A 27,390-nucleotide genomic window follows, 5' to 3' on the forward strand; every position below is an offset into this window, starting at 1 on the left:
GATCTTCCTCTCCAAAGCGTGTAACCAGATCTTCAAGGAGCTCACTTTGTGCACAGGGGCATTGCCATGCTGGAACAGGTTTTGGGTTATAGCGCATCTAAAGACATCCTGTACAATTGGTAACAGTGTGAAAAAGAGCCCCATATAGCAGGAAAGGTCAGGTGACCCAATACTTTTGTCAATATAGTGTATTTTATATATATATATATATATATATATATATATATATATATATATATATATATATATATAATTTACACATGTAAAATATGTACAGCTTAGAGATTAATAAATGGATTTTGGTTACATGTATTAAAAAAAAAAAAAAAAAAAGATGGCGTCTTTTTAAACAAACTGTGACACTCGAAGCAGAACCAGCACTGTCCGCTTTGCAGACACATACGTCCCCACACACGCACTCACTCACACACATATACACACACACACCTCACGGTAAAGAGGAAGTCCGTGAAGGCATCAGCCAATAAGTGTTTTTCCTTTGAATACTAGAAAAAGTATACTCAAAGCTACAAATAACAGACTACACTCTTTTTTTCCGTGTCATGCATCAATATAAAATATTAGTTTCTCTTTGTTTTGTCCGTATATTTACATATTCATTTACAGGTGTACTATACAATAAAAGCTGAATCCACATGACGATCTTAAAAATATTTTCTGACCCATAATTGATTTTTGCTTTTTTTGCTTTTTTTTTAACATGGAAAACACAAAAATGAAAAGGAGAGGCATGTGAGAACAGGGAAGGGAGGGGAAATAAAAGATGGACAAATGGATGCGAGGCCATTTTTCCTCTTGGACTTCTCTGAAGTCTTAAATAGTTGCCTCCGGCCCACAAACTGGAGCGTTCTATAGAAATGAACGCGTGAATCAAAGACGGCCCATCTCTTGACTTGCCTCATATATAGGCAAGTGTGGTGAAAAAGAAACCAAGGTTTCTTACGAACCGCTTGGCGCGTGTGGGCTACTCTTCCCAGAACTCAGTGCAAGCATTCGGAACTTGGTGAAGGATGACACGTAGGGCGCAGAGACACGACAGCACCTTTTGCTTTGCGCCAAACAACAGGTACAGTTTGAATACTGCTAATGCACCTCTTTCATCGCCCTGCACTACAGAGGTCAGATTCGGTCCTCGACACACACGACTGGCCGTTGCCGGGTTACTGAGGCGGAGCATTGGAGCGGTCCGACATGCTGTCTGGCCTGTGAGAAGCCAGCTGCTGCTGCTGCTGGTGCTGAAGCTGCTGCTGCTGGTGCTGAAGCTGCTGGTGCTGAAGTTGCTGCTGCTGCTGTTGATGTTGCTGTTGGAGTTGCTGCTGCTGCACCTGCTGCTGCTGCTGCTGTTGTTGTGCGGTTGTGGTGAAGGCGTTCTGCTGCTGGAGAGGAAACGCTGCCTGGAGGATCAGTTGCGCCTGCTGATTTCCGTGTAGAAGACGAGGAGCCTAAATGGGACGAGTTACAGATAAAAAAAACTGAGACATTAAACGCCACCATAGATTGTTTTTATTTCAAGTCTAGTGCAAGAGATGCATTCACATACGCTTCAAAGCAAACCAGTAATTCTCAGTGTACTATCCAGTGTACTATTTCATGTTTAAACTGTGAAGTCAACACTCCACTAACGATGCACCTTATCGAAAAACATTGCAAAAGATGTCTTCTTATTCACAACTACACCAATGAAGAGCAACTTGCAGACTTTATCCATGGGCTGCGCAACTCTAGTCTTACCATGAAGCATTGTACCTACTTTTCATGTCAAAGTTCATTTTATAAACTCCAAACTTCTATGGAAACTTTTCCTGACTGCAAAATTATTTCTTTCTAGTTATTTTTTATTTCCGGTTCTAGCCAAGTATATTAGGGTGAGTTGGTACAAATAATAGCTGGGCAATCAGTGGCCCCAACACTTAATCCAGTTCTCCCCATAACTAATATTTACAAAATTAGGAAGAAATGTAATTCAAAACTAAAACTAAACAGTGACTATGGAAACGACTTTGAAAACTTAAAACCTTTAATTGTATTTTAACTTTAAACTCCATAAATCTTGTTTTTAATGGATCAGATTAGTTCTCAAATTGAATCCTAAATCAACTTATCAAGCCTATTTTTAAACTTTAGTACAAAATCAAATCTGGTTTGAAGCACTTGTTGATCATTGTTTACTGATCAACTGATCATTCACTGTTAATCATATCACTTGATCAGTGTTCATTGGTTGTAGGCTGCCCACCCAATCAGAGGTTAGAAGTCATGCTGGTATTTTTCTGTGTTACTTTTTCTCTTTGGCTAAAATAATAAGATCAAACTACAGTCAGTAGTGTATATGCACATACTATTTTTTTTTCCATCCATCATCCGCTCACCTGGAGGAACTGAGTCTGATTAAGTGGATTCTGGTTTTGGCTCTGTGGTTGCGTGCTGGCTTGCGTCTGGCCATGCTGCTCCTGTGAGGGAGCGGGTGCCTGCTGTCCTATGCTGATGGTCTGATTTTGACTCTGCTGAGTGGCAAACGGCGTAACTACCTGTCCCATGAACATAGTGGTGGGCACCATGACGGCGCTACATGCCATAGGTCCCGTCACTAATTTAGTAAGGAGCTGAGGGGCTGCTGGAAATCTGGAGGGGGAAAAAAGAAACCAAATAACACGACTAAAAATAACTGAAAAAAGACATTTGGCATTGCAGTTAAAAAAAAAAGCTTTTGTCAGCTTGATGCTTGACCTTGTTGTAACCATTTTAAAATGCAACCAGTTCACCTGCTGGTTAGAATGATAATCACATATAAATCCTATAAACCTTAAACTCTTTTCGTGCTTTTAAGAACTGTTTAAACTGGTCTTTCTGGCTATTCTACAGAGCATATGTTTGAAAGTATTATATACAGAGCAAGATGTGAAATATCTGCACTGTATGTAAAGTAGTGACATAATTCTGCAGCAGAATAACACGGTACCGTATCTGGCGGTCCTGAGAGAAGGTGGCGACCGCGGTTCCACTCGAGCTGTTCTGCGCTAAACTGGTGGAGATCTGCATCACGTTGGCTTGGCCAGGCTGTGAAATCATCATGGTGTTGTAGAAGGATGCAGGAAGGACTCCCTGAGGAGACTGCAGTGTGTGGGATGACCTCTGGGACTGGAGCAAAGATACAGAAACAGACCCAGTGCACATGCAGATACATCAGGATCCATGAGTCCAACAGTGTTTATTTAATCCTTTATAATATATTTATATTATAACTTTGTTTTGCCTTTTATATTTGATACATAAGTGAACTATGGTAAAAATAATGTGTAAAAAATGTAAATATGTAGTGCTTATTGTGTAAAAAAAGTTGTGCAAAAACCAAAATTTGCATACAAGAGTGCTGATGTCAAAAACTTGAAAAGCTGTTTTGTATACAGAATTTACCATGTGCAATCATTTCTATTTCCCATATATGATATATGAGGGCTGGTGCAGACATAGACAGAAACATATCGAAGCACTCAGTAAACATATATATATATTTATTTATATTATGTATGTGTGTGTGTGTGTGTGTGTGTGTGTGTGTGTGTGTGTGTGTGTGTGTGTGTTATATTTAATATTTGTGTTGTAATGTAACTGATCTATCCTTTATTCATTTCCTCCATTGATAGGTGGAATTGTCAGGATTTTCTCCTTTTAAGAGAAATACTTGAAGCTGGACATAAAACCCTAGAGAATCCATAGCCCTGTTTGCAAGTTTATAAATACTAATAAAAATGCATTAAAAGTGTGAGGCAGAGACTAAACAAACACGGTCCGCCACTTAATACATTCTTTAGATTGTAACTATGCTCTGCACGTAAAAAGGATTGCAATTGAAAGCACTGTACCGAAAAATGTCAATACAAATACAGTTACACCCCTAATATATTATATATATATATATATATATATATATATATATATATATATATATATATATATATATATTACAGTATCTCACAAAAGTGAATACACCCCTCACTAAAATGATATGAAACATGAAGCATGATATGAAATAACTATAAGCCACTGGATAAGAATGTCTGCAAAACTGGTGACCAGCTGCTATGGTGAAGAAACAAGATTGGTCAATTGGAATTCCCTTTTTCCGATTTCTGTTACTTCTGTTTCTGCTACTAGCAATTTCACAGTCAATGAATTACTAAAAGTACTACTGAAAGAAATAAAAAAAAAATCCAAAAAATGTAACATCTCTACCAGTAAATGCTTAAAGATATTTACCACTGAGATGCAGTATGTATACAGCAAAGATTGAATAACTGTAGACCGTGGAATCATTTAATAAATCAGCTGGTATCTACCCAATATGCTTGTGCACATCAAGCTCCACAATATCACTACATAATCATGTGGTGGTTTAATTTAACATCACTTCACCCCCACAAGGTGTGTGTTGTTTTAATGAATGCTGCCTTTCTTTGGCATACAAGCTTCATGCTTGGTATGAAAGTCAGATACATACAATGTGCATGACTTTGTTTCGTTCGTTATGAACAAATCAGATTCTCTTTATAATCCCAGCCACCAGTTGGGTCTCTAATGTCTAAGAGCAGGAGCTATCAAATGCCACCTCAGAGTCACACGAAGCCAGCTATTACTGCATCTTTTTGCTGCATCACATTACGGAGGAAAACTCTCGGAGGAAAGTGATATCCCTCCTTTCCATCCATCCCAACAAGAAACCATGGCTGATTTCGCTCATTTACTTCTAGACATCATGCAATTTACATGGGATACAGCAAAATGGCAGGCTAGGATTAACTGAATGTGTATTAGGTTGCAGTATTTCAAATAAATAAAAATCAGATTCGATTCATCATGACCCATTTTACTGCTTCTAATACCACCCCCTGGTGGATACTATAAACCATTTAAGATATACATTTTCAGCTGGTCATCTTAGAATTTGTAAGCAATCTATCCATTTAAGATTTTGTGTATATGTGTGTGTGTGTGTGTGTGTGTGTGTGTGTGTGTGTGGTGTCTCACCTGTGTGTGTGTGCCACTTTGCTCTCGGAGAATGGTCTGCTGTTGTGGCTGAGCTGGCTGGGGCTGCTGAGTGATAGAGTGCTGTGTGCCTGTATGTGTTGATGCCAGGTTGCCTTGTAAGATTCCTGCAGGCACCACCAGTCCCTGCATGGTCAGAGCAGCACCTGACTGTACAGAGGAACCCTGCGCTAACTGCACCGAGCCAAGGTTCAGACTACCGCCACCTTGCTGCAGAAACATCTAAACACACAGACGGCAATATCATATACATATACACGGCAAGATCATCCCACTGCCAACAGAATATAACCTTGATAACAGTAACATAAAAGGTGTCCTTTCAGCTCTGAAAACATCTGTCCCTACAGATATTTCTGTCCTTTTAGGAGAATTTGGTCCTCTAAGATAGAAAAACACGCCCACACCAACCCACAATACGTGTTTAAATGAGTACCAGGAAAAACTTCTACCACATTAATCACAGCACCTAAAAAAAGATCAAGTTATTGTGCAATCTTGCATCCATCGAAGGCACATGCACGCACACACACACACACACACACACACACACACACACACACACACACACACAAGACAGTGTATGACTGGCACATTGTTAAAAAGACACAAATGAGAAACAGATCATATAAGTTTCCAACTGCACTGCAGCCTTTGTTCATTTTCGTTTCAGCTCAGGGGCAAAAAGCAAGAAAACAATTTAATGAGAAACATGTTTTCCACTACGAATACATTGTTCATATAATCATGATTTGGAAAAGTTTTAAGACTTCCTGTAAAACTTTCTAGAAGTTTATGAGAAGAATGATAGTAAAGTAGTCTCGATATATTTTCTACATTTTAAAATCCAATGAGTATAATAACAGAATTGTTTCATTTATTATGTAAGAGCTACAGGTTCATATTAAAACAATTATAAATAATCACAGGTTCATTTTATTACTCGGCTGTGTATACCCACAGCGTCCCCTCTCACCTGTAAACCCTGACCCTGCACCCTTTGCAGTTCCTCCTGGATCTGACGTAGCTCGTCCTGCTGCCTCTGGATGTTAGCCTCAATCATACGCGTGCGCTGCTCCAGCTGTTCCTTCAGGTGCTGCATGGCATCCAACTGTGTGGAGAACTGCAAAACTGGCTGCAAAAAAAAAAAAAAAATTATAAAATAGAATCATTGGTCACATTAGACACACAACAGCTGGCTGGGAATGAACAAGGAAGGGATTTATTAAGGAAATGATTTAGTCTACAGAAGGACAAAAGACCCAATATGACTAGTAGTCATACAGCATGAATAATCTTCAAGAATGAACTGGCTTTACACACTATCTACAGAGTAAGATGAAGTGTTATTCCCATACGCTTACTACTAACTGCATTCATTACAATAGCATAGCATGACTTGCCTGCAGTCTAGACCTTTCACCATTTAAAAACATTTAACGCATTATGAAACAAAAACACAACAAAGAACATCCAGAACTGTTTAGCAGCTACAATCCTGTATCAAACACATACGGGGCAACATTCCTCACCCAAAACTTCAGCAACTGGTCTCCTCAGTTCCCAGATGTATACGGAAAAAAAGACGGGATGCTACACAGTGGTAAACATGGCCCTGTCCCAACTTTTTTGATATGTGTTGCAGCCATGAAATTTAAAATGACCTTATAATTTCCCTTAAAATAGTACATTTCCTCAGTTTAAACATTTGATATATTTTCCATTTTCTGTTGTGAATAAAATATTGGTTTATGACATTAGCAAATTAATCCATACTGGGGGGTTTTTTGTGTTTTTAAATTTTTTATTTTACACAGTGTTCCAACTGTTTTGTAACTGGGGTTATAGAGCAAAGGTTAACTTATGTAAATAAATACAGTGGTACCTTGACCTACGAGTTTAATTCGTTCCGTGGCCGAGCTCGTAGCTCAATTTGCTCGCACATCAAAAACAAATATTGTATAAAAACATAATAGAAAGAGTATGTAAAGATATAATAATAGCCTCTGTTACACTATCTCCTGCAAGCTGCTTCTCAGTCAGCCACACCAACAGCAGATTCTCCATCTTTTCATGGATAGACATTCGGAGATTAGAAATTATTTTTACACCTTTGGCTGGTGTTATAACTCTAAGAGGCTCCTTCTGCTTCAAAATCGTGCAAATCGTAGACGTTGAACGTTCGTATTGCCTGGCCAAGTCCTTTACTCGCATACCTTGTTCATGTTTCTCGATAATTTCACGCTTTAATTCAATGGACATCATCCTCCTCTTCTCACTAGAACTTGCACAATGAATCACAGTGTTTACTCTACGAGGTAAACGCGTGAAGAGAACGAGAGAGCATGTTGGAGGCTGGGGGATGCTGTGGCATTACTGCTCACTATGCCATCTAGCAGCGCCATCTTGAGCTCGTATTTTTTTCTCACATAACAAAACAAAAAATCGACAGAGTGATGAAAAAAAAGAAAAATCAAAACTCGTACATGAATTCACTCGTAGGTCAAGATACCACTGTATGTATTTCATTTGTAGTCACATACACAAAGGGTTATGCCAGGATCAATAAAAGACTAAACACAAGCTGAGAAATGTCCAGGAAATAATATACATTTTTCAAGCCAAATATAAATGAAGCAAATTAAAGTACCCTCACCCAAAAAAACAGAACATGAAGTGTGTGTGTGTGTGTGTGTGTGTGTGTGTGTGTGTGTGTGTTTTACCTGCACAGTTTGCTGCAGCTGCTGAGGCTGAGACACCAGACAAGCCGCCATCGTCTGGCTCGTGTTCTGTGAGCTCATCGACTAGAGAGACATGGTAATATTAGAAAAACATATCATATATATAAAAAAAAAACACATTGAATATTTCCATATGTTCTATAATGCAAAATTTGTCTATTCTAAAATCACAATTTCACAATTCTTTGCACACACACACACACACACACACACACACACACCTGGCTGCTGAGGGATGATCGGCGCTGAGAAGTCTTCTCGATATTAGAGACAGATTGGCGGGGCGGCGTACTGTGCTCTACCTGTAGCTTTGTCTGGGTAGCTACACACACACACACACACACACACACACACACACACACACACAAATAAATCTACCTTCCAAAAACAACCTTTACATTACTTGTATGTAATCCTAGTTAAGGCTGTAAATGTTCTATTGTATGGGCTGATGTTGATTGGTACTGGTTTCCTTAAAAGCCCAAAAGTTTGTGGACACCTGATCATAAAAAAAGTTTTTTTCTTTTTTGAACATGCAATTCCAGATTTATTCCACTAACATTTGGATTAAACAGAATTATAATGCTACAGCATCCAAAAACATCTGACTTTTACCTTTGAAGTAACAGTTCAGGGAAGAATTTTTGGGTGTGATGGTCAGGTGTCCCAATACTTTAGGCCATATGGTGTAGTTAACTCAATTTAAACTTGTTAGCCAAGACAAATAATGCATTAAAGGCCACATAAAAATAAAAGCAAAAAATATTCTGTAACTAGATGGGGATAAAAAAAAAAAAAAAATCGTGTTCATTTGCTTTTATTTTTAGGGAGAAAATGGCATAAAATGTGTAATATAACACAGCAGGTATCATTTTATCGCAAAAGCAGGATATTATAAAATTTTTCACACAAATACAGTTTGCCTCAACCAGAAGTTCACAAACTCGTAGTGTTCAGAGTAAACAGTGTGCAGCAGCTGTGCAGCGATACGTACAGGTGGGGTCGGATATAGCGGTGTGTGAGGATGATTTCCGGGAGCTCCGGGACGAGGCTGAGGGGGTGCGACTTTGATCAAAGCGCTCCAGTGCCTCCTTCAGGCTGGAGGTGTTCAACTGAGACTCAGAGCCTGAGTCCTGAGACTGAGCGACAAAAAGAGAGAAAAGGGCACTTACACAGAGGAAGAAAAAAAAGTTATGGTGAGTATTTGTCTGTTCTACACACATACCTTGTCTGCAGAGATCTCAGGAGGTGACTCTTCAATGCCCAGCTCTCTGCGCTGCTCAGCCCGAACCTCGGCATAGCTATAGCAAGACCAAATACAAACTAGTCACACCCCAACCCTGAACACTGGATATCTGTGTGTATTAGGGATAGTAAAATTCACCAATTCGCATTAATGCATAAAAGTTAACGATGTTATACATCGATTTAAATAAGTGTGCATCCGATACAAGTTAACAAAGTGTTTAACATATTTGCATCGATAATAAGCTAATTATTTAAATATAATTATTAGTAGATGCCCTATACTTTTGTTATTTAAAATGTAACTAATAATTTATGACCAATATTTTATTTGTAGATTGATTCTCTTTAGATTCTCTTCACTAAACTGTTTCTTAAGCATGTTCCCTCAGCACCACTGATGCTACGTGAATATGACATATCATAACACTACTGAGACCGAAGCGTGGCCTGAGAGTCACAAAGAATACAGATTAAAATGGCAGAGGTAGAGCTGCATCTTCCTGAAGACACAACAGCAAAATAACTTCTTGCTTTATTCCATGGTTTTTTTTGCAGTACAAATGCCTGTTGTGAAAGGGCCATGCGTTAGAAGACAAAGTAAATTTATGATTTGCTGTTTGTCTGAACCAAAGGAAATAAAGCTATTTGTATGATATTGAATTGCATAAGATCATATTTTTTCCATTGCATCGAATCAAATCGGATTGCAACATATTGCATTGAATTGTATCGCATCGGTAGCTGCTTCATGTGTATCGTCAATGTATCGTATCGTTGGCTATGCATCGAGATGCCAATCGTGTCGGCCTCAGTTATGGAGATGCGCATCCCTAGAGTTTATGTGTGCTTAAAAATCCTCACCTGACAACGGTGTGTGTGCAGACGATGAACTCTGGCCGTGAGTTCCACTGGTGGTAGGTGATGTAGTAGTGAGTCTGCAGCCAAATCCACTGTTGGCCTTTGGTCAAGAACCGATAATAGCATGACTTCCCTTTCCCATACTGCATCACTGCACCACACACAAATTCACATTATCAGCAATGGGAACATCACACTACACGTAAAAAAAAATAGTGCAAAACATGATAGCACCAAAAAAGTAACAAAGTCACACTTCCTTTAATTATGTATAGTTTTAAACATTTCAAACTAGTTTTCTTTCTATTCTGTATACAAACAAGAGAAGAGGTAAGACTTACAGTGTTCGTGGCATTTGGCAAGGGTCTCCAAGTCATCTACGTGATAGTAATCATACCCTGAAGTGCCCAAAACTTCAAAAGGCAGGTAACCTATGATAGGAGGCGCCCTAGAGATGACACACAACACAGTCATATTGACACACTTCAGTGACATAGAGCTTAACATTAGGGTACAAAATATAAGAAAATCCAAATGCAATCATTAGAGAGACACAGAGAAAAAGACATAGACAAACATACACAAAGAGAGAGAGAGAGAGAGAGAGAGAGAGAGAGAGAGAGAGAGAGAGAGAGAGGCAGAGACACACAACACAGACAGAGACATATTCACAGACACACAAACAAACAAACACACACACACACACACACACACACACATATACAGAGACATGCAGAGAAACACACACACATACCTGTGGTCCAGAAAAAGAAATTTCCACTCTAAGCTGTGTCTGGACGTGAATTCCTCATTGAGTTCCTCCACAGTACACATCTCCTGTAAAGGGAACATTTTATAACAATACTGCACATTTCTCACAAATTTCCCGGTGACACAGTAATATTTAAATGACTTGTATGGAAATGTCTAGATGCAGCTGGTCTCAGAGTTATGATGGTTCGACTTGTGGTTTTTGCTCCGCTTTACACTAGAAAACAGGCTCTTGTCCACATGCCCACTGCCAGATACAAATATATTGTCTAATTTATACATTTTGGTACTGTAAATTGCCCTGTTTTGCTAAATTATGTATTTTCATTTGTTAATATTTTAACAAATTACAGTATACGACCCCATAGTAATCACTATTCTTTATGACTACTAAATATTGGTTCGACTTACAATATTTTTTACAATATACAAAAAAAACTTGTATCTAAACATACAAACTATTCAATATTCCCCAAAAATTTTTGGGCACTGATATATAGTCAGATAAGTGAAGGTTAACTCCACTGACAAATAAGATATATTTATCAACCCACCTTGATGAATTGAGGCTTGGCTAACCTCACGGTGGCAATGAAACACACGCGGTCTTCAAACGAGGGCCTGAGCGAGCGCTGGATCACACCTTCAAAGCCGTTCCGTGTTGAGTTAGGCACTGCATGACAACAAAAGAATAAGAGGTGAAAATATATATATATCCACAATACACATTGGATATGAAATCGGAGTGTCCTTATGTACCGTAATTTCCGGACTATTAAGTGCACCCAAATATAAGCCGCACCGCTGAATTTTACAAAGATTTATATTTTTAACATAAATAAACCGCACCTGTCTATAAGCTGAACCCGTTCTGCAATTTCATTGGTCTAATGTTATGGGGCTCAGTGTTTTGGCTTGAAACTTGTGAAACCGGAATCAACTGATAGTTTACGTTTACTAGATTTCAAAACAAATCGCTCCATTTCAAATAGTACTGAACAAAAATTTGAAAAGAAAAATATAAGCAATTTCAATGCTCTGGACTTTTAAAGATGGTCATTTTAAGCAAGAATGTTTGGATTTATGTGAAACGGTAACACTTAAAAGTAAGATTCCATTTGTAACATTAACTGTAGTTAATAAATGCTTCAGAAGTTTTGTTCATTGTTAGTTTTCTATTTCAACATTTATTATTACCAGTGGTGGGTGGTCAGGGCCAACAAAGCCTTCTCTGCTGGCCTAAACACTATCAAAAGCACTGACCTACATTTATAACCTAAGTTCTACTATTTGTTTCATGAAATTATATATTTTTTTATTAATTTATTCCCGAAAGTTTATTATCTTCATTTCGTATCGTTTCTCTTGGCTGCACTGCTTCCAGTACGTGTATGGGGAGGTTAGATATTTTGTCCAATCAGATTTCAACCTGTGCTGCCATGTCAATCTAATCTGCCCAGGGCCTTCAAAGTCAGTACTGCTGGCCTTTATATCTTGGTCTCAATGGGAAATGAGTCTGTTTCTTCAACCAATTAGATTTCATTAGAAATCCATATTCAAGAAAAGCTAGACATCATGAGGAGAGGTAGGCCAACCCTGAAGCTAGCTAGCTTGTCTCAGCCCGGGAAAGGGTTTGTTCACCACTTTCAGACCAGTGAATACGAGCAGTACCACTGACTTAAAGCCTCTGAGGAGCAGTGCACATTATGAGAATGCATCTCTGGTGAGTAGGTTGTATTTTATTTACATTTTTATGTTTTTGTCATGTTGATATTGATTCTGAACTGCTCCAGATGAAGTAGGTGGCACAGTTGTGGTTGTAGTGTAGAGGTTTGGAGCTTGCTTTAGTAAAATGGTATTCACCCTCCATATGCAAAATGCCTCTTTCTCTGTAATGCCACGCGTTGTTACATTGCGTTTTTGTACTGTATTGATGGTTTCTAAAATTGCGACCTGATAGTGGTGGTATTAAGAGGTGGATTAAGTCGGGTAAATCCTCAAAAGGCTTAGGTACCAAACACACGGCCCCACCACTGAATAATACATTTTGAAATTAAGTAAATTTTCAGCATGCAGTCTCGGGTGTCAACACAATCATCACGTGGCATCAGTGATTCGCCTCTAGAGGCCGCTCTTGCACTGTATAATAACAGCGTACTTTCTCAGCAGTTCCAGCTGAAAAATCAGATTGTTGCCGATAGCTGATAGTTTCAGTAATGAATTAGCAAAACAAATCGGTTGACCTTTATTAAAAACACCAAATAAAACACCAGTCACAACTTGTATCACATGTTGATAATAACTGGACAGCAAAAGGGATAATTAGGGCATCATTAAGCCTCTAGATATAGTAAGCTAATCATGTTCTACACTGTGATTTTTGGGTTTGGATGATTTAATTATGTACACAAACACACTACATTGGCATGTTTTTGTAGATAACAGCCAAGGAGTTTAACTGTATTTCTAATAAAAACCATTAGAACATTCTGTGATGGTTTCTAATGTTTTTCTACACTCAATGATCTGTTTCTGATCAACTCTCTGCCACAATGGTGCTGTTATTCTCATTTTTCTCTAGTGCACACTCGGAGTGTACAACCGAGAAACGCTTTTGCCTGAGGGAAAGCTCTTGATCCTATTTCATGCAAAGGTTTCACTGCCTTTTCCCCTGAACAAGCCGCCCTCTTCAGGCTTTAGGCATACAAAAGGCTAAGTGAAGCGGCGTGAGAACAGTGACTCACCACACACCATACACGTAGCTCTCACACTTACCAGTGTTGAGGGACTTGAAGTTTCCGATAAACTTGACATACTCGTAGACGGGAGGCTCTTTGGGGTCAATGGTGCCCCGGAGCATGTGGCAGCAGAACTCTAATTGATTTTTTGCTATGAGTAACGGAAAGAAAAACAAAAAGACAAGACAGAGGTGGGTTACAGTCACCCGCAATTCAATTCATTTCAGTCTCAAAAGTGTGAATAGCAAAATTATTAGATTTACTGAACTCTTATTTACTCTTACCTACAACAGAGCTACAAACTTAGAATGAATAAGTCTGAGTGCTCTACTTTAATTTTTAAGTTTACACACAAATACAATTCTGACGTTTTTGCTAAAATAGGCTTGCTTTTACACGCACCTCAACCCCGTATCTCTTGTATCATAAAACCTGCTTTCCAAACGTGAAATTGTACAAATTTTTATTACAAGTTTAATGCATGCCTGACACGAGCCTGATCAATGTGTCTTTACTAGAGTGATACATGCTTTTCTCTGTTTTGCTTATGATGTAACCATGTTGAAGTGCAAAGGGCATTTTCTTTTTTAAATATATGAAAACAGAGACGTTACTTTGATGGTTTCCATTAAAACACCTGAAATGTAGACTTTTATACACTTTCTGCCAACTGTTGTTGTACTCTTTGTCTTGTCGTCTTTCTTGGTGATGGAAATTTAATCTATTACTTTCAGTTCTTAATGACGAATCGGTTGTTTAGTTTTGCCCCCTTTATAATAAATTGACTGTGTATGTAGAGGACAGGGGGGTATGGAGACGGATGATCCGCTGTGGCGACCCCTAATGGAAGAAGCCGAATGAAGAAGAAGAAGAGGAAGAAGAAGAAGATAAAGTTAAGTTAAATGCTGAGAGAAAACTGGGTGTCCTGTGTCTTACTCTTTAAGTAGTCGGGTGTGAGGCTCTCTCCTTCGAGTATGTGTGTTGAGAGTACTTTGTACACTTCCGAGTGCTCACCCAGTGGAAGAAAATTCAACAGGTTCTGGTCCACCAAGTCAGACTGAAACACATAAGCAGTTATTACCAGTCTCTATTACCTTCTCTCATTTCTCTCTCACATAGCGTTAATACAAAGTTATTTAAGTTGTCCCAATTGCCGTTCTCACTTAACATATTGTCTAAATTTGTTTCATTGATCTTTTAATTCACACAACTGCACACAAATTAGATCTATTCTTGTTCCATGTTGCTGAATATGAAGTTGGGAAAACTAGCAATTTTCCCAACTTCAAGTGTGGTAGCCAGGGAAAGCTATTCCAAAAGACCTATTCTATTACAAAGACCTATTGTTAAATTTTTTGGAGCTCAAACAAGTTTCTCTTTAGTCTGTATCTCAAACCAGAAGTCTATATGCAGGTAAATTTTGTCATGTTGGTATCTTATTACAAATAAAAATTTAGACATACAGTACAGTATATTATATATACAGTACAGACCAAAAGTTTATATATATTATATATACAGTACAGACCAAAAGTTTATATATATTATATATACAGTACAGACCAAAAGTTTGGACACACCTGCTTATTCAAAGAGTTCTCTTAATTTTCATGACTATGAAAATTGTAGAGTCACACTGAAGGCATCAAAACTATGAATTAACACGTGGAATTATATACATAACAAAAAAGTGAACTGAAAATATGTCATATTGTAGTTTCTTCAAAGTAGGCATCAAGAGAATGCCAAGAGTGTGCAAAGCAGTAATCTAAGCAAAAGGTGGCTACTTTGTTCTCTCTGTTCTCAGTCATGTTTACATCACTGACTCCCTCTGTCTCATCCACATTAACCCCATACTACTTGCTGCCTTCTGCCGCACTTGTTAGTTTTGTAGACTACCCTGTCTGTGGGGTGAAAACGCCAGATAATGATACACCAGTGGTGGATTGAAAAAGCCGCGCAATGACAAGAAATAAGTTGATGGGCTGAAAACGGCGCAATGCGAAGAAAAAATATTTGTTATGTCACCAAACAGATTAAAACTAAAGTCTGTTTTAAATATGTAAGAACTAGAAAGTACAGATATGTGTGTAAAAATTTTAATGAGTCTTTGGAAATTTCATGAAAGGACGTTAAACACACACGCAAGCTCTGTTTCTTGTTAAGACTGTCTGCGGTCATCGTAATTGTTGTCATGAGCTGCAAATAAAATCAAACCAATAATCATTCGAATTCTAACACTTACTATATTAAGAAACCTGGTTAGTGTTAGCACATAACAGTCTAGAATTGTACACATGTATGTGATTCAAGACACGATGATAGTTTGTTTATTCAGTTGTGAATGCGGTGTCATGTGGTACTATACTGACCCTATTCATCACGTGGATGCTGCACAAGAGACACTCCAAATGACTGAAGAATACATGCGCCAGCCATCTTGTGTACATATATTTGGAAGTATAATTGAAAATGTTTACATTTTTAGGCTGACTGTTTTAATAGGTTCCTAACCTGGAAGATAGCCTATGCCAAATTCTAGGTAAATAAATAAGAGGCATTTTTATTCTTTAATGAAATACATTTATGGTTTTATTACATTTGGATATTTCAAAGCATGTTATGAAAAGATAAACTCGATTCGTTCTTTCAATTCGACTACAGCGTCTGATGGGTTTCGCCAGTCTGCCCCACAAATCTGCTGTTTGTTCACTGTGCTGCTGTTGCTTGTCATGTTTTTAAGTTCACTGTGTTATAACGACAGCTGGATTATGCGTAAGGGGTTGGTGCTCTGTTGACGTGCTGTCATGTCCAACATAAATTCTAGGTCACACAGATGATACTTACTGGTAAATGTTCTAGTAAAGAGGTGACACTTTCAGACACGTAGATTATGTTGCCATCTGTCATAATAGCAAGAAAGAAGCCATCTAGGGCCTGAGAACAACAACAAGGTACAGAAAAAATATAATAATAAGAATAATAACAACAAAGGCTAAAAGGAGCATTTTCAGGGGGCCAAGCACCCAAACTAAGACTAAGTCTACACTAAACTCAAGCGACGGTTGAAGACCTACTTCTTCCTGAAACACTTAAATTAGCACTTTCCAAATTTGCTTTGGAAAAATCAAAAGTAGTAGTCCGATTTATCTTAAGCTTGTAACCTGGCGTACCAGTGTACATTTATTTCTTTGCTAGAAACTCAAAGCACTTTTGTATGTCGATCTGGACAAGGGCGTCTGTGAAATGCCACAATGTATATGTAAATGTAGATGTAATCCGGATACATATGAAAACAGCATTTTCGTCTAAAAACGCTGCGTCCACACTTTCGTTTTCAATCTTTTTCCAAAAGTGTGTTTCCCCTTGCCATTATTTTACCTTCCAGCTCTTTGAAACTTTGCAGCAATGTCCAGTACAGGCACCGTCACATAACAAAAAATGTGCCGTCGTATTTGAAAGCTTCCGTTTTCACAGTCCACAGTAAAACCGCAGTATCAGTAAGGACGAAAGGCCAAATCGGAGAGAAAAATATGTGTTTCAAAACAAAAACAGTGTGGACATTGGTAAAGTGAGCCGCGCATTCACATATGCACTACACTTGTTACCTAAGCAATCACATAAGAATTGATTCAAAAGTAATTTGTAGTTTCAATTATTTTAGTAATCGAGTATTCTTAACGATTATTCCATCGAATAAAACAAATAAGAAGTAATTTTTCTTTACTAAAGAGCAATACTAAATAAGAGAGAGAAAATAAGACGCATCTCTTAAAATGAACAAGTCATTTGTTTTTCTTGAAAATGAAAATTTTCATTGCTGAAATCGCTCCCAAGAATATCTGTGAAAACTAAACCCATTTAGTGCATTTAATAGCCATATTACATCAAAATACAGATACAGTTGTGTTTAAACACTACTTTTACAGTGGCCGCATAGAGCAAGTTATGGGAAACTTTTATTTTGACTTTTTAAATCTCGCTCAGTATCGCAATGTGGTTTCTTGTCTCCAGGAAACCTGCTTGAAATGTTCCACGAACTAAATCTGTGTTTTTATCGCCAGCTTTAAAAACGTGCTCTACACTGCCGCTGTGGAGGGACTTTTTGACCACGCTGTATATAAATAAAAATATTAAAATCAATTTCAAATTACTTTAAAAAAAGGTAAACACGCTGTACAGTGTTTTCTTTATGTTTTTTGTTTTCTATGTTACCTGAGCATTTAAGAGTTTAGAGGGTGATGCATTAGTAATAATGGTCTGTGGGAAACACAGTCTTTAGTTAAATGGACTAAATGAAGCATCAAGTCAAATTATTTTTTTTTAATAGAATTACTCAAGGAATTGCTGCAGCCCTAGTTTCAATAATGATGTGCATGTTGTGAATGTAGACAGTGGTTTAAGGTAAGAGGTCTAAATAAATAAGGGCTACAGGGACTAATGGGGAACCAAATCTGTTAAAGACTTGGCACATTTTGTTAGAGAAGTAACAATAATAGCTATTAGATATAACACTTTTTGCAAATTATTTCAACCAAATAATTCTTCTTTTCATTTTAACCTTTGTAGAAAATCCTAGACAGCAAATCAAACTAGGCGGAAATTTACTTCCAAATTAGGCCCAAAATTTGACCTAGTACTGGTGCTAGAGCGCTCACAGCATGTGGTCTAAATTTGGTCAGAATGTTCCCTAGACCCCAACCAAGCATGTCAATTTTTTACTAGTCAATTCTATGGACTGACATAGAAGCACAAGGACAAGAAAAAAAGAGAAAGAGAAGAAGGAGAGGAAGGTGCTTGACCCACTAACACATTTATACAGTACATTTCTTAAGCAATACAGAACTGTTGAGGAAAAAAGATTTGAACAGTGTAAGCATGTCCTCCTACCTCTAACATCAGCTGTGTAAACTCCTCATTACTGAGGAACGGAGGCTTCCAGTCCTGACGAATCTCACTGGATTCGACTGTGCAGCAATTTCTAGAAAAAGAGAAGATACTATTACTTTTGCAGTACAACATTAATGTACATTTTACATTAATACTGTACTGCACAGTTCTAATTTTCCTAAATAACCCAGACACGATCAAGCAAATATCCTGAAAGCTGATTGGAGTGCAGAGGTTCTCAAAAAGTTTTTGTAATCAGGAACATTTTTTCGGTTTATAACTTTGTCATTTTAAACATCTTGAATCATATGAACAGCATTTTCCCTAGTTTTAATGCAGTATTATTTTAATAAGGTTTGTATTTAAAAAAAAGCTACTTCCTACGTAATGGAATACAGTTCCCTATTTGTGAAGCGATTTATAAAACCTATTTAATAGGAAACAAACTTTTTCTAACTACAACAAATCATTAGTCATTCCTAAGTATTAATTAGTAAGTATTACTTAGTAAGTAAGTATATCTTACTCAGATATACTCATATCTGAGTATTATGGTTTCAAAAGATGATGAGAGGCTACTGCATTTGCATACTAAGCTGGTGAAACTTTTTTCAAAGTGTGTGTTTGGGTAAAACAGGGAGTAAATGAGACCTTTGTGCTTGCGCAGGAAATCAATGCTTTTCTGCAGAATGGTGGATTTGTCCATCTTGCGGGTGTTGCCAGGCAGCATGGTGCCCAGCTCCTTGATGAGCACATTGAACTGGTCTCGCCTCTTCTTTTCTGACTTGTTCCTGGAAACTCTGTACGAGTGGGCACACGGCAAGCACATGAAATCAGACTCCACCGCACACAATCGGTGATTCATTGCAGGGCAAAGGAAACGGAGAAGTAGGACAGAAAATGACCTCTAATTTAGCAAATCCGGTGAACTAGGCTAGTGTTTCATCAGAAATGTGCATACAAAGTATTCTACATGTTTCTCTTCCTTTTCTAAAAGTCATATTAAATCAATAAAAAATTTATTTTATATAAATTATTTTATTTTATATAAAATTTTATTTATATAACAGCTTCTCAAATCACCCTTAAAAGTATCTGGTCACTGTGCAATTTTCTAATTACTGCATTTCAATCTCACCGTTTTGCTTTGTCCTTTTCATCTTCTTCCATCAGACCATCAAAGATACTGCTGTCATCCCTGAAAAATAAATAAATTACATGCCATGACACATAAATTGTCCACAATCTGTATGACCAGAATAGAACTAATAGCCTTTAAAGCAAAAAAGGTTAGTTTTAAATTAAAATAGTCTTGTTTCCTTTCCACCACTTAAACATACTTAGCCAATAAAAGACAGTTTCCTCCACACCTTCAGAGCTCGGAAACCTTTATTCTAATGATACCGTATGTTAGCTTAGAAAGCCATCAGAAAAAAATATTCTCCTGAATTCCAAGCTTTTTCTAGGCATACAGTAGCATGGGTTAAAAATTATTTCCCAAACTACAGCAATGCATTTAGGTCAGTAGTGGGAGTCAAAGACAGAACAAAACTGCAGCAAGTCAAGCCACAAAGGAGTGTTGTGAATTTCTGCCTATATTTAGCAGAAGTTGGTATGTTCTCTGACTCAGCTGGTAAAGGCAGAAATTTTTTTTGAGGATGAATCGGCAGTGGCGATTCATCCACAGGCACAAGAGTCGCACTATATATACATCAGCCACTTATTAACTTTTTATTAATAATAGTTGTAATTATTGTATTGTATTTAATTCCTCATTCACAAATCCATTCCTTTTTTAATTTAATTGTAGAAAAGCATACATGATTACATACAATAGTTGCTACCACTCTGCATCTATTAGTCAAAAATAAGAAACGCAACAAAGGCTAACAGAGGCCCAGTGGGGCAAGAAATATGCTGCCCCATGGTTAAGGGATGAGCAGTAGACAAGACAGTTAATTACCAGATTGTGTTAGTCTAAAAATACTCCATGGTTGCCAAGATCTTGTTCATACCAAATAATCAACTACATTTCTACAAATAAAAACCATGCAGAGTGTGCCTAAATCTGGTACAGTTCTTTTAAAAATAACGGAGATGTGCAGACCTGCAGTAACTACAGGGAACAAAAAGGTGATCAGTCATACCATGAAGTTATGGGAAAGAGTAGTGGAAGCCAGGCTGAGAGAAAAGGTGACCATCTGTGAGCAGCAGTATAGTTTCATGCCAAGGAAGTGCACTACAAAAGCAATATTTGCTTTGAGAATGTTGATGGAGAAGTATAGAGGAAGTCAAAAGGAGTTGCATTGGTATTGAATGAGGAAATCAGGTGTGTGAGAGAAGTATGTGAGGGTGGTGCAGGACATGTATGAGAACAATGTGACAGCAGTGATGTGTGCAGTAGGAACGACAGACTGGTTCAAGGTGAAGGTGGGACTGCATCAAGGATCGGCTCTGAGCCTTTTCCTGTTTGCGGTGTTGATGTCAGACATGACCCGCAGTGGTGACTTCTAACAGGAGCAGCCAAAAGAAGAAGAAGAAGTAGAAGAAGAAGAAGTGTGTGCCTAAATGTTTCTTCATTCTTATATGGCCACATATTTCAATGCTTGTTTCAGAGCTTTTTCATTGACTTAAAAGAAAAACCTGGCAACCTTGGCTAATGATATCCTTTCTTCTTTTTTAGTGTGCCTTGCTGGCAACAGGAAACATACCTGCTGTTATAAAGTCAGTCGAACAATGGTCTGTCTAAAACCTTCCACTGTATCCTGACGACTGTAAATTGTCGTTTCTCAACAGCCGTATGGGGTGGATGGAAAGAGAAATGGTGTAGCGGTGATTCTGAAGGAAGAGTACAGTAAGTGTGTAGTGGAGGTGAAGAGCGTTTCTGATAGATCGATGAACGTGAAGCTGGAAGTTGAAGGGAGGATGATAAATATCATCAGTGCCTATGCTCCACAAGTTGGTTGTGAGATGGAGGAGAAGGAAAGATTCTGGAGTGAATTAGATAAAGTGGTAGATGGTGTACCTAGGAAAGAACGATTGGTAAATGGGGCAGACTTTAATAGGCATGTTGGTGAAGGGAACAGAGATGATGAGGTGGTGATGGGTAGGTATGGCCTTAAGGAGAGGAATGTGGAAGGGCAGATGGTGGTAGATTTTGCTAAAAGGATGGGAATGGCAGTGGTGAACACATTTTAAGAAGAAGGAGGATCATAGGGTGATGTATAAGGTGTTGGCAGGGGACAGTGTAGCTAGACAGCATCGGATGGTGGTCTGTAGGATGGTTTTGATGGCAAAGAAGAAGAGAATGAGAGTGAGGACTGAAAGAAGAATAAGATGGTGGAAACTTAAGGAGGAAGAGTGTAGTGTGAGGTTCAGGGAAGAGGTCAGACAGGGGCTCGGTGGTGGTGATGAGGTGTTGGGTGATTGGGAATCTACTGCAGGAGTGATGAGGAGGCAGCTAGAAAAGTACTTGGTGTGACATCTGGAAAAGAAAGGAAGACAAGGAGATGTGGTGGTGGAATGAGGAAGTGCAGGAGAGCATAAGGAGAAAGAGGTTGGCAAAACAGAAGTGGGATCGGCAGAGATGAGAAAAGTAGGCAGGAGTACAAGGAGATGCGGCAGCAGGTAAAGAGGATGTGGCGAAAGCCAAGGAAAAGGCATATGAGGAGCTGTATGAGAGGTTGGACACTAAGGAAGGAGAAAAGGATTTATACCGATTGGCCAGGCAGAGGGACCGAGCTGGGAAGGATGTGCTGCAAGTTACAGTAATAAAGGATGGAGAGGAAATGTGTTGACTAGTGAGGAGAGTGTGTTGAGAAGGTGGAGGAGTATTTTGAGCAGCTAATGAATGAGGAAAATCAGAGAGAGAGAAGGTTGGAAGATTTGGAGTTGGTAAAGCAGGATGTAGATAGGATTAGTAAGGAGGAAGTGAGAGCAGCAATTAAGAGGATGAAGAGTGGGAAGTCGGTTGGACCAGATGACATACCTGTAGAAGCATGGAGATGTTTAGGAGACATGGCAGTGGCGTTTTTAACCAGATTGTTTAACAAGATTCTTGAAGGTGGGAGGATGCCTGAGGAATGGAGAAGGAGTGTGCTGGTACCAATCTTTAAGCATAAGGGAGATGTGCAGACCTGGAGTAACTACAGGGGAATTAAGTTGATCAGTCACACCATGAAGTTATGGGAAAGAGTAGTGGAAGCCAGGCTGAGAGAAGAAGTGACCATCTGTGAGCAACAGTATCGTTTCATGCCGAGGAAGAGCACCACAGATGCCTTATTTGCTTTGAGGATGTTGATGGAGAAGTATAGAGAAGGACAGAAGGAATTGCATTGTGTATTTGTGGATTTAGAGAAAGCGTACGACAGGGTGCCGAGAGAGGAGCTGTGGTACTGTATGAGGAAGTCAGGTGTGTCAGAGAAGTATGTGAGGGTTGTGCAGGACATGTATGAGGACAGTGTGACAGCAGTGAAGTGTGCAGTAGGAACGACAGACTGGTTCAGGGTGAGGGTTGGACTACATCAAGGATCGGCCCTGAGCCCTTTCCTGTTTGCAGTGGTGATGGACAGGTTAATGGACGAGGTCAGACAGGAGTCTCCCTGGACTATGATGTTTGCATATGATCTAGTGATTTGTGGTGAGAGTAGTGAGCAGGTTGAGAAGAGCCTGGAGAGGTGGAGATATGCGCTGGAGAGAAGGGGAATGAAAGTCAGAAGGAGTAAGACACATGTGTGTGTGTACATGTGTGTGAATGAGAGGGAGGGCAGTGGAGTGGTGCTGTTGCAGGGAGAAGAGGTGGAGAAGGTGGAGGAGTTCAGGTACCTGGGGTCAACAGTGCAAAGTAATGGAGAGTGTGTTAGAGAAGTAAAGAAAAGAGTGCAGGCAGGGTGAAGTGGGTGGAGAAGAGTGACAGGAGTGATTTGTGATAGTAGGGTATCTGCAAGAATGAAAGGGAAAGTTTATAGGACTGTGGTGAGACCTGGATGTTGTATGGATTAGAGACAGTGACATTGAGTAGAAGACAGGAGGTGGAGCTGGAGGTAGCAGAGCTGAAGATGTTAAGGTTTTCGTTGGGAGTGACGAGGATGGACAAGATTAGAAATGAGTTTATTAGAGGGACAGCGCATGTAGGATGTTTTGGTGACAAGGTGAGGGAGGCGAGATTGAGATGGTTTGGACATGTGCAGAGGAGGGATATGAATTATATTGGTAGAAGAATGCTGAGGATGGAGCCACCAGGTAGGAGGAAAAGAGGAAGGCCAAGGAGGAGGTTCATGGATGTGGTGAGGGAAGACATGCAGGTAGTTGGTGTGAAAGAGGCAGATGTAAAGGACAGGGTGGTATGGAGACGGATGATCCGCTGTGGCGACCCCTAATGGGAGCAGCCGAAAGAAGAAGAAAAAGAAGGGGAGTATATTATCGAGGCCACTATTTTTTCCTAGTCTTTTTTGCAGTGTGACTTCAAAACAGGAACACGAGATTTTTTCCAGGAGGCTGATTCCTCTAGATCTTACAGGGTAACCCCTGTCCTGCACTACTTCATTCCTAAATAGCCAAAACAAGATAAGTAGTAAGCTGAGCGCTGAGTGCAGGCTGAGTGCAGGCTGAGCGCTGAGTGTGCCAGGTTCAGGTAAAGATTTTTCTGAACGCACTCACCCCTTATTTAATACGTAAGCAGCAAAACAAATGTCTAATATGCTGTACAGATCTTAATGGTAAAAGGTTTTCCATAAATGACAAATGATGTGTACCGTGCATATGGTTATACTAATAATCATTCATTAACAATTCATTTAGAATGTCTTGTAACTACAGGAAAACTCAACAGGAAATATATGCAGTCACTGTGGGGGATGTTAATCGCAGAGGCATCCTAGAAAACTAGAAACTACATTTCAGAACACTGAAGTTAGCTTTAACCAGAATGACACCCTAGCCAGAAGTAAATACGAAATGTGTTTGTGCATACTGCCATTACAAGCCTTTGTTCATGAAGACATGTTAAACATGAATCTGAAATGCTGGATACCTTGCAGTATTGTCACCATGAGAAATAAGTTAAAAACTTCAACGTGTCCTGCAGTAGGGAATACAAATCATTACTACAAATAAGATGCCATATGCTCAATCTAAAATTGGTTTGTAACCAAGTGCCAACATTAGCAGGGTTTATAGCAGTTTATAGCTCTAATTAAATGAGATGTGTATTGTGTGTGCACTCACAGTAACAAGCTTTATGACACCACCACCCTATTGTTTAATTTAAACACTAATACAATAACCATTTTGTTCAGAAAAAAGTTGAAATGATATTTGCATCGTGTCTCCAGTCAATAATATAAATGTCTGGTGGATCATCATGAGCGAGGCAAAAAGAAAATGAGACTTTGGTTTAAAGTCCCAGGAAGTAAATATTAATTTACAGTTAATTGCGTCTTTAATTTAAAAAAAAGGCCCAGTAATCAGATAGATAGACAGACATACATACTACACAGTGCTGTGAAGAAGTGTTTGCCCTCTTCCTAATTATTATTTATTTTTTAACATGCAGTTTTTAAATGAAGATTTTTATTATTGAGGGAAAATAAAATCCAAAACTGCATGGCCCCGTGTGAAAAAGTGTTTGCCCCCTGAACCTAATAACTGGTTGGGCCACCCTTAGCAGCAGCAACTGCAATCAAGCATTTGCGATAACTTGCATTGAGTCTGTTACAGTGCTGTGGAGGAATTTTTGTCCACTTATCTAGAATTGTTGTAATTCAGCCAGACTGGAGGGTTTTCAAGCATGAACCTCCTTTTTAAAGTCATGCCACAACATCTCAATAGGATTCAGGTCAGGACTTTGACTAGGCCACTCCAAAGTCTTCATTTTGTTTTTCTTCAGCCATTCAGATGTGGACTTGCTGGTGTGTTTTGGATATTTGTCCTGCTGCAGAACCCAAGTTCAGTTCGAGGTCACGAACAGATGACCGGAAATTCTCCTTCAGGATTTTTTGGTAAACAGCAGAATTCATGGTTTCATTTATCACAGCAGGTGTTCCAGGTCCTGAAGCAGCAAAACAGCCCCAGATCATCACACTACCACCACCATATTTTACTGTTGGTATGATGTTCTTTTTATGAAATAGGGTGTTGCTTCTTTTTTTTTTTTTTACGCCGGAAGTAATGGGACACACACCTTCCAAAAAGTTCAACTTTTGTCTCATTAGTGCACAGAGTATTTTCCTAAAAGTATTGGGGATCATCAAGATGTTTGCTGGCAAAACTGGGACGAGCCTTTGTTATTTTTGCTCAGTAGCAGTTTTTATCTTGGAACTTAGCCATGCAGACCATTTTTGCCCAGTCTCTTTTTTATGGTGAAGTCATGAACACTGACCTTCACTAAGGCAAGTAAGGCCTGTAGTTCTTTGGATGCTGTTGTGGGGTCTTTTGTGACCTCTTAGATGAGTCGTCGCTGTGCTCTTGGAGTAATTTTCTAACTTTCCACTCCTGGGAAGGTTCTCCACTGTTACCTGTTTTTGCAATTTGTAAATAATGGCTCTCACTGTGGTTCGCTGAAGTCCCGAAGATTTAGAAATGGCTTCATAACCTTTTCCAGACTAATAGATCTCAATTACTTTCTCTCATTTGTTTCAGAATTTCTTTGGATCTCAGTATGATTTCTAGATTTTGAGGATCTTTTGGTCTACTTCACTTTGTCAGGCAGGTTCTATTTAAGAGATTTCTTGATTGCGAACAGGTGTGGCAGTAATCAGGACTGGGTGTGGTTAGAAAAATTTAACTCAGGTGTGCTAAACCACAGTTTTAACATGGGGGGGATGTAGTTCACACAGGGCTATGTAGTTTGGATTTTGTTTTCCCTTAATAATAAAAACCTTCATTTAAAAATTGCATGTTGTGTTTACCTGTGTTATCTTTTACTGATATTTAAATTAGTTTGATGATCTGAAACATTAACGGGTGACAAGGGAGTAAAAATACTTTTTCACACCACTGTAGATACACACAATGTAGGACTAAAGACTCTCCCCAGACAGTTGATGATGAAGCCACTACAGACTATAATGATTATTAGCAGCTAGTTACCAGCTCTTCCTGCAATGAAGGTTAAGAATGGCTAATCATTAGCCTTGATGCTGTTTGTACGATCTGATGAGGATTAGAGAGACAACAGCAGCATGTTCTCGTCCTCCTGATACATTAATGCTCTAAAGGACCATGTATCAAGAACCAATTTCTTGCCATTATGATGATAAACTGTCAAGACCTGATCCCCACGAGACCTTTGAAAATGTGCTATGGTACCTGGCACCAAATTCTTAATAGCAAATGCTTTAATGTATGTTTGAAAGTGGGAATTCCATGAGTCAGCATTAATGAGGGGGCATCAATTACCCTTTTGCCGGTTGTCCTTTCATTGACCATTTGTTGTAGATACTTACCATTGCATACAAGAAAAATCTCACAAGACCTGCTGTTTTGGAGGTGAGCTGACCTAGTAGTCTATCAATCACAAGTTATAGTGAAAGTCGCTCAGGTCTTTGCCCAAGTTTGGTTCCAACACTTGAACTATTCACCGGCTGCCTAATATATCTCACCCTTCCATAGGTGTCACTGTAACAAAATAATAAATGGTGTTCACGCCACCTTTCAGTGGTTTTAATGTTTTGGCTGATTACTGTATGCCAAAAAGCAACAAAGCTAGGTGAACCTATACAACCATACAGTTACCGGACGCTGTATTTTCCTGTTGGTCTGCTGCTACAGCACTTCTATCCATTTCTGCTCTACCCTCCTGCAGGTCTACCAATGCTCAAGCAAATGTTTTAAAAAGTAAACCAAGTATGAGGTGGTATAAAAAGGTTTTGAGACTATCTTTGTTTACAAGTAAGTATTTGGAAGTGAGATCGTGTTGTTTTCCGGCAGGTGCACACGTGACCAGAATAACAGACGTGGTAATGCAGGTGGTCAGAATGTCACTATTTGCAGAGCTCCCAATATACACAGGACGACCTTTTGGCACACTGACTTATGAAGGTCTGTGCACCCTGTGACTGCGCGTGCAGCGTTGTGCTGCC

The 27,390-nt window shown here is 39.0% G+C and overlaps 1 protein-coding gene across 1 annotated transcript in view; it reads right to left on the minus strand.

The window, feature by feature from the left end:
* Positions 1 to 264: 264 nt before the first annotated feature.
* Positions 265 to 27,390, minus strand: part of clocka (clock circadian regulator a) — a 37,508-nt gene continuing 10,382 nt past the window's right edge. The window contains 20 exon segments of the mRNA XM_046836293.1: positions 265 to 1,463; positions 2,391 to 2,643; positions 2,981 to 3,159; positions 5,047 to 5,286; positions 6,041 to 6,199; positions 7,788 to 7,868; positions 8,027 to 8,127; positions 8,800 to 8,944; positions 9,031 to 9,106; positions 9,915 to 10,062; positions 10,253 to 10,359; positions 10,666 to 10,748; positions 11,237 to 11,355; positions 13,458 to 13,571; positions 14,357 to 14,477; positions 16,268 to 16,357; positions 18,311 to 18,387; positions 18,390 to 18,401; positions 18,962 to 19,110; positions 19,449 to 19,508. Coding sequence (XP_046692249.1) covers positions 1,182 to 1,463; positions 2,391 to 2,643; positions 2,981 to 3,159; positions 5,047 to 5,286; positions 6,041 to 6,199; positions 7,788 to 7,868; positions 8,027 to 8,127; positions 8,800 to 8,944; positions 9,031 to 9,106; positions 9,915 to 10,062; positions 10,253 to 10,359; positions 10,666 to 10,748; positions 11,237 to 11,355; positions 13,458 to 13,571; positions 14,357 to 14,477; positions 16,268 to 16,357; positions 18,311 to 18,387; positions 18,390 to 18,401; positions 18,962 to 19,110; positions 19,449 to 19,508 — 2,596 coding nt within the window. The 3' untranslated portion in view covers positions 265 to 1,181.

The sequence above is a fragment of the Silurus meridionalis genome, chromosome 23 (assembly GCF_014805685.1).
Source record: "Silurus meridionalis isolate SWU-2019-XX chromosome 23, ASM1480568v1, whole genome shotgun sequence".
Classification (NCBI taxonomy): Eukaryota; Metazoa; Chordata; class Actinopteri; order Siluriformes; family Siluridae; genus Silurus; species Silurus meridionalis.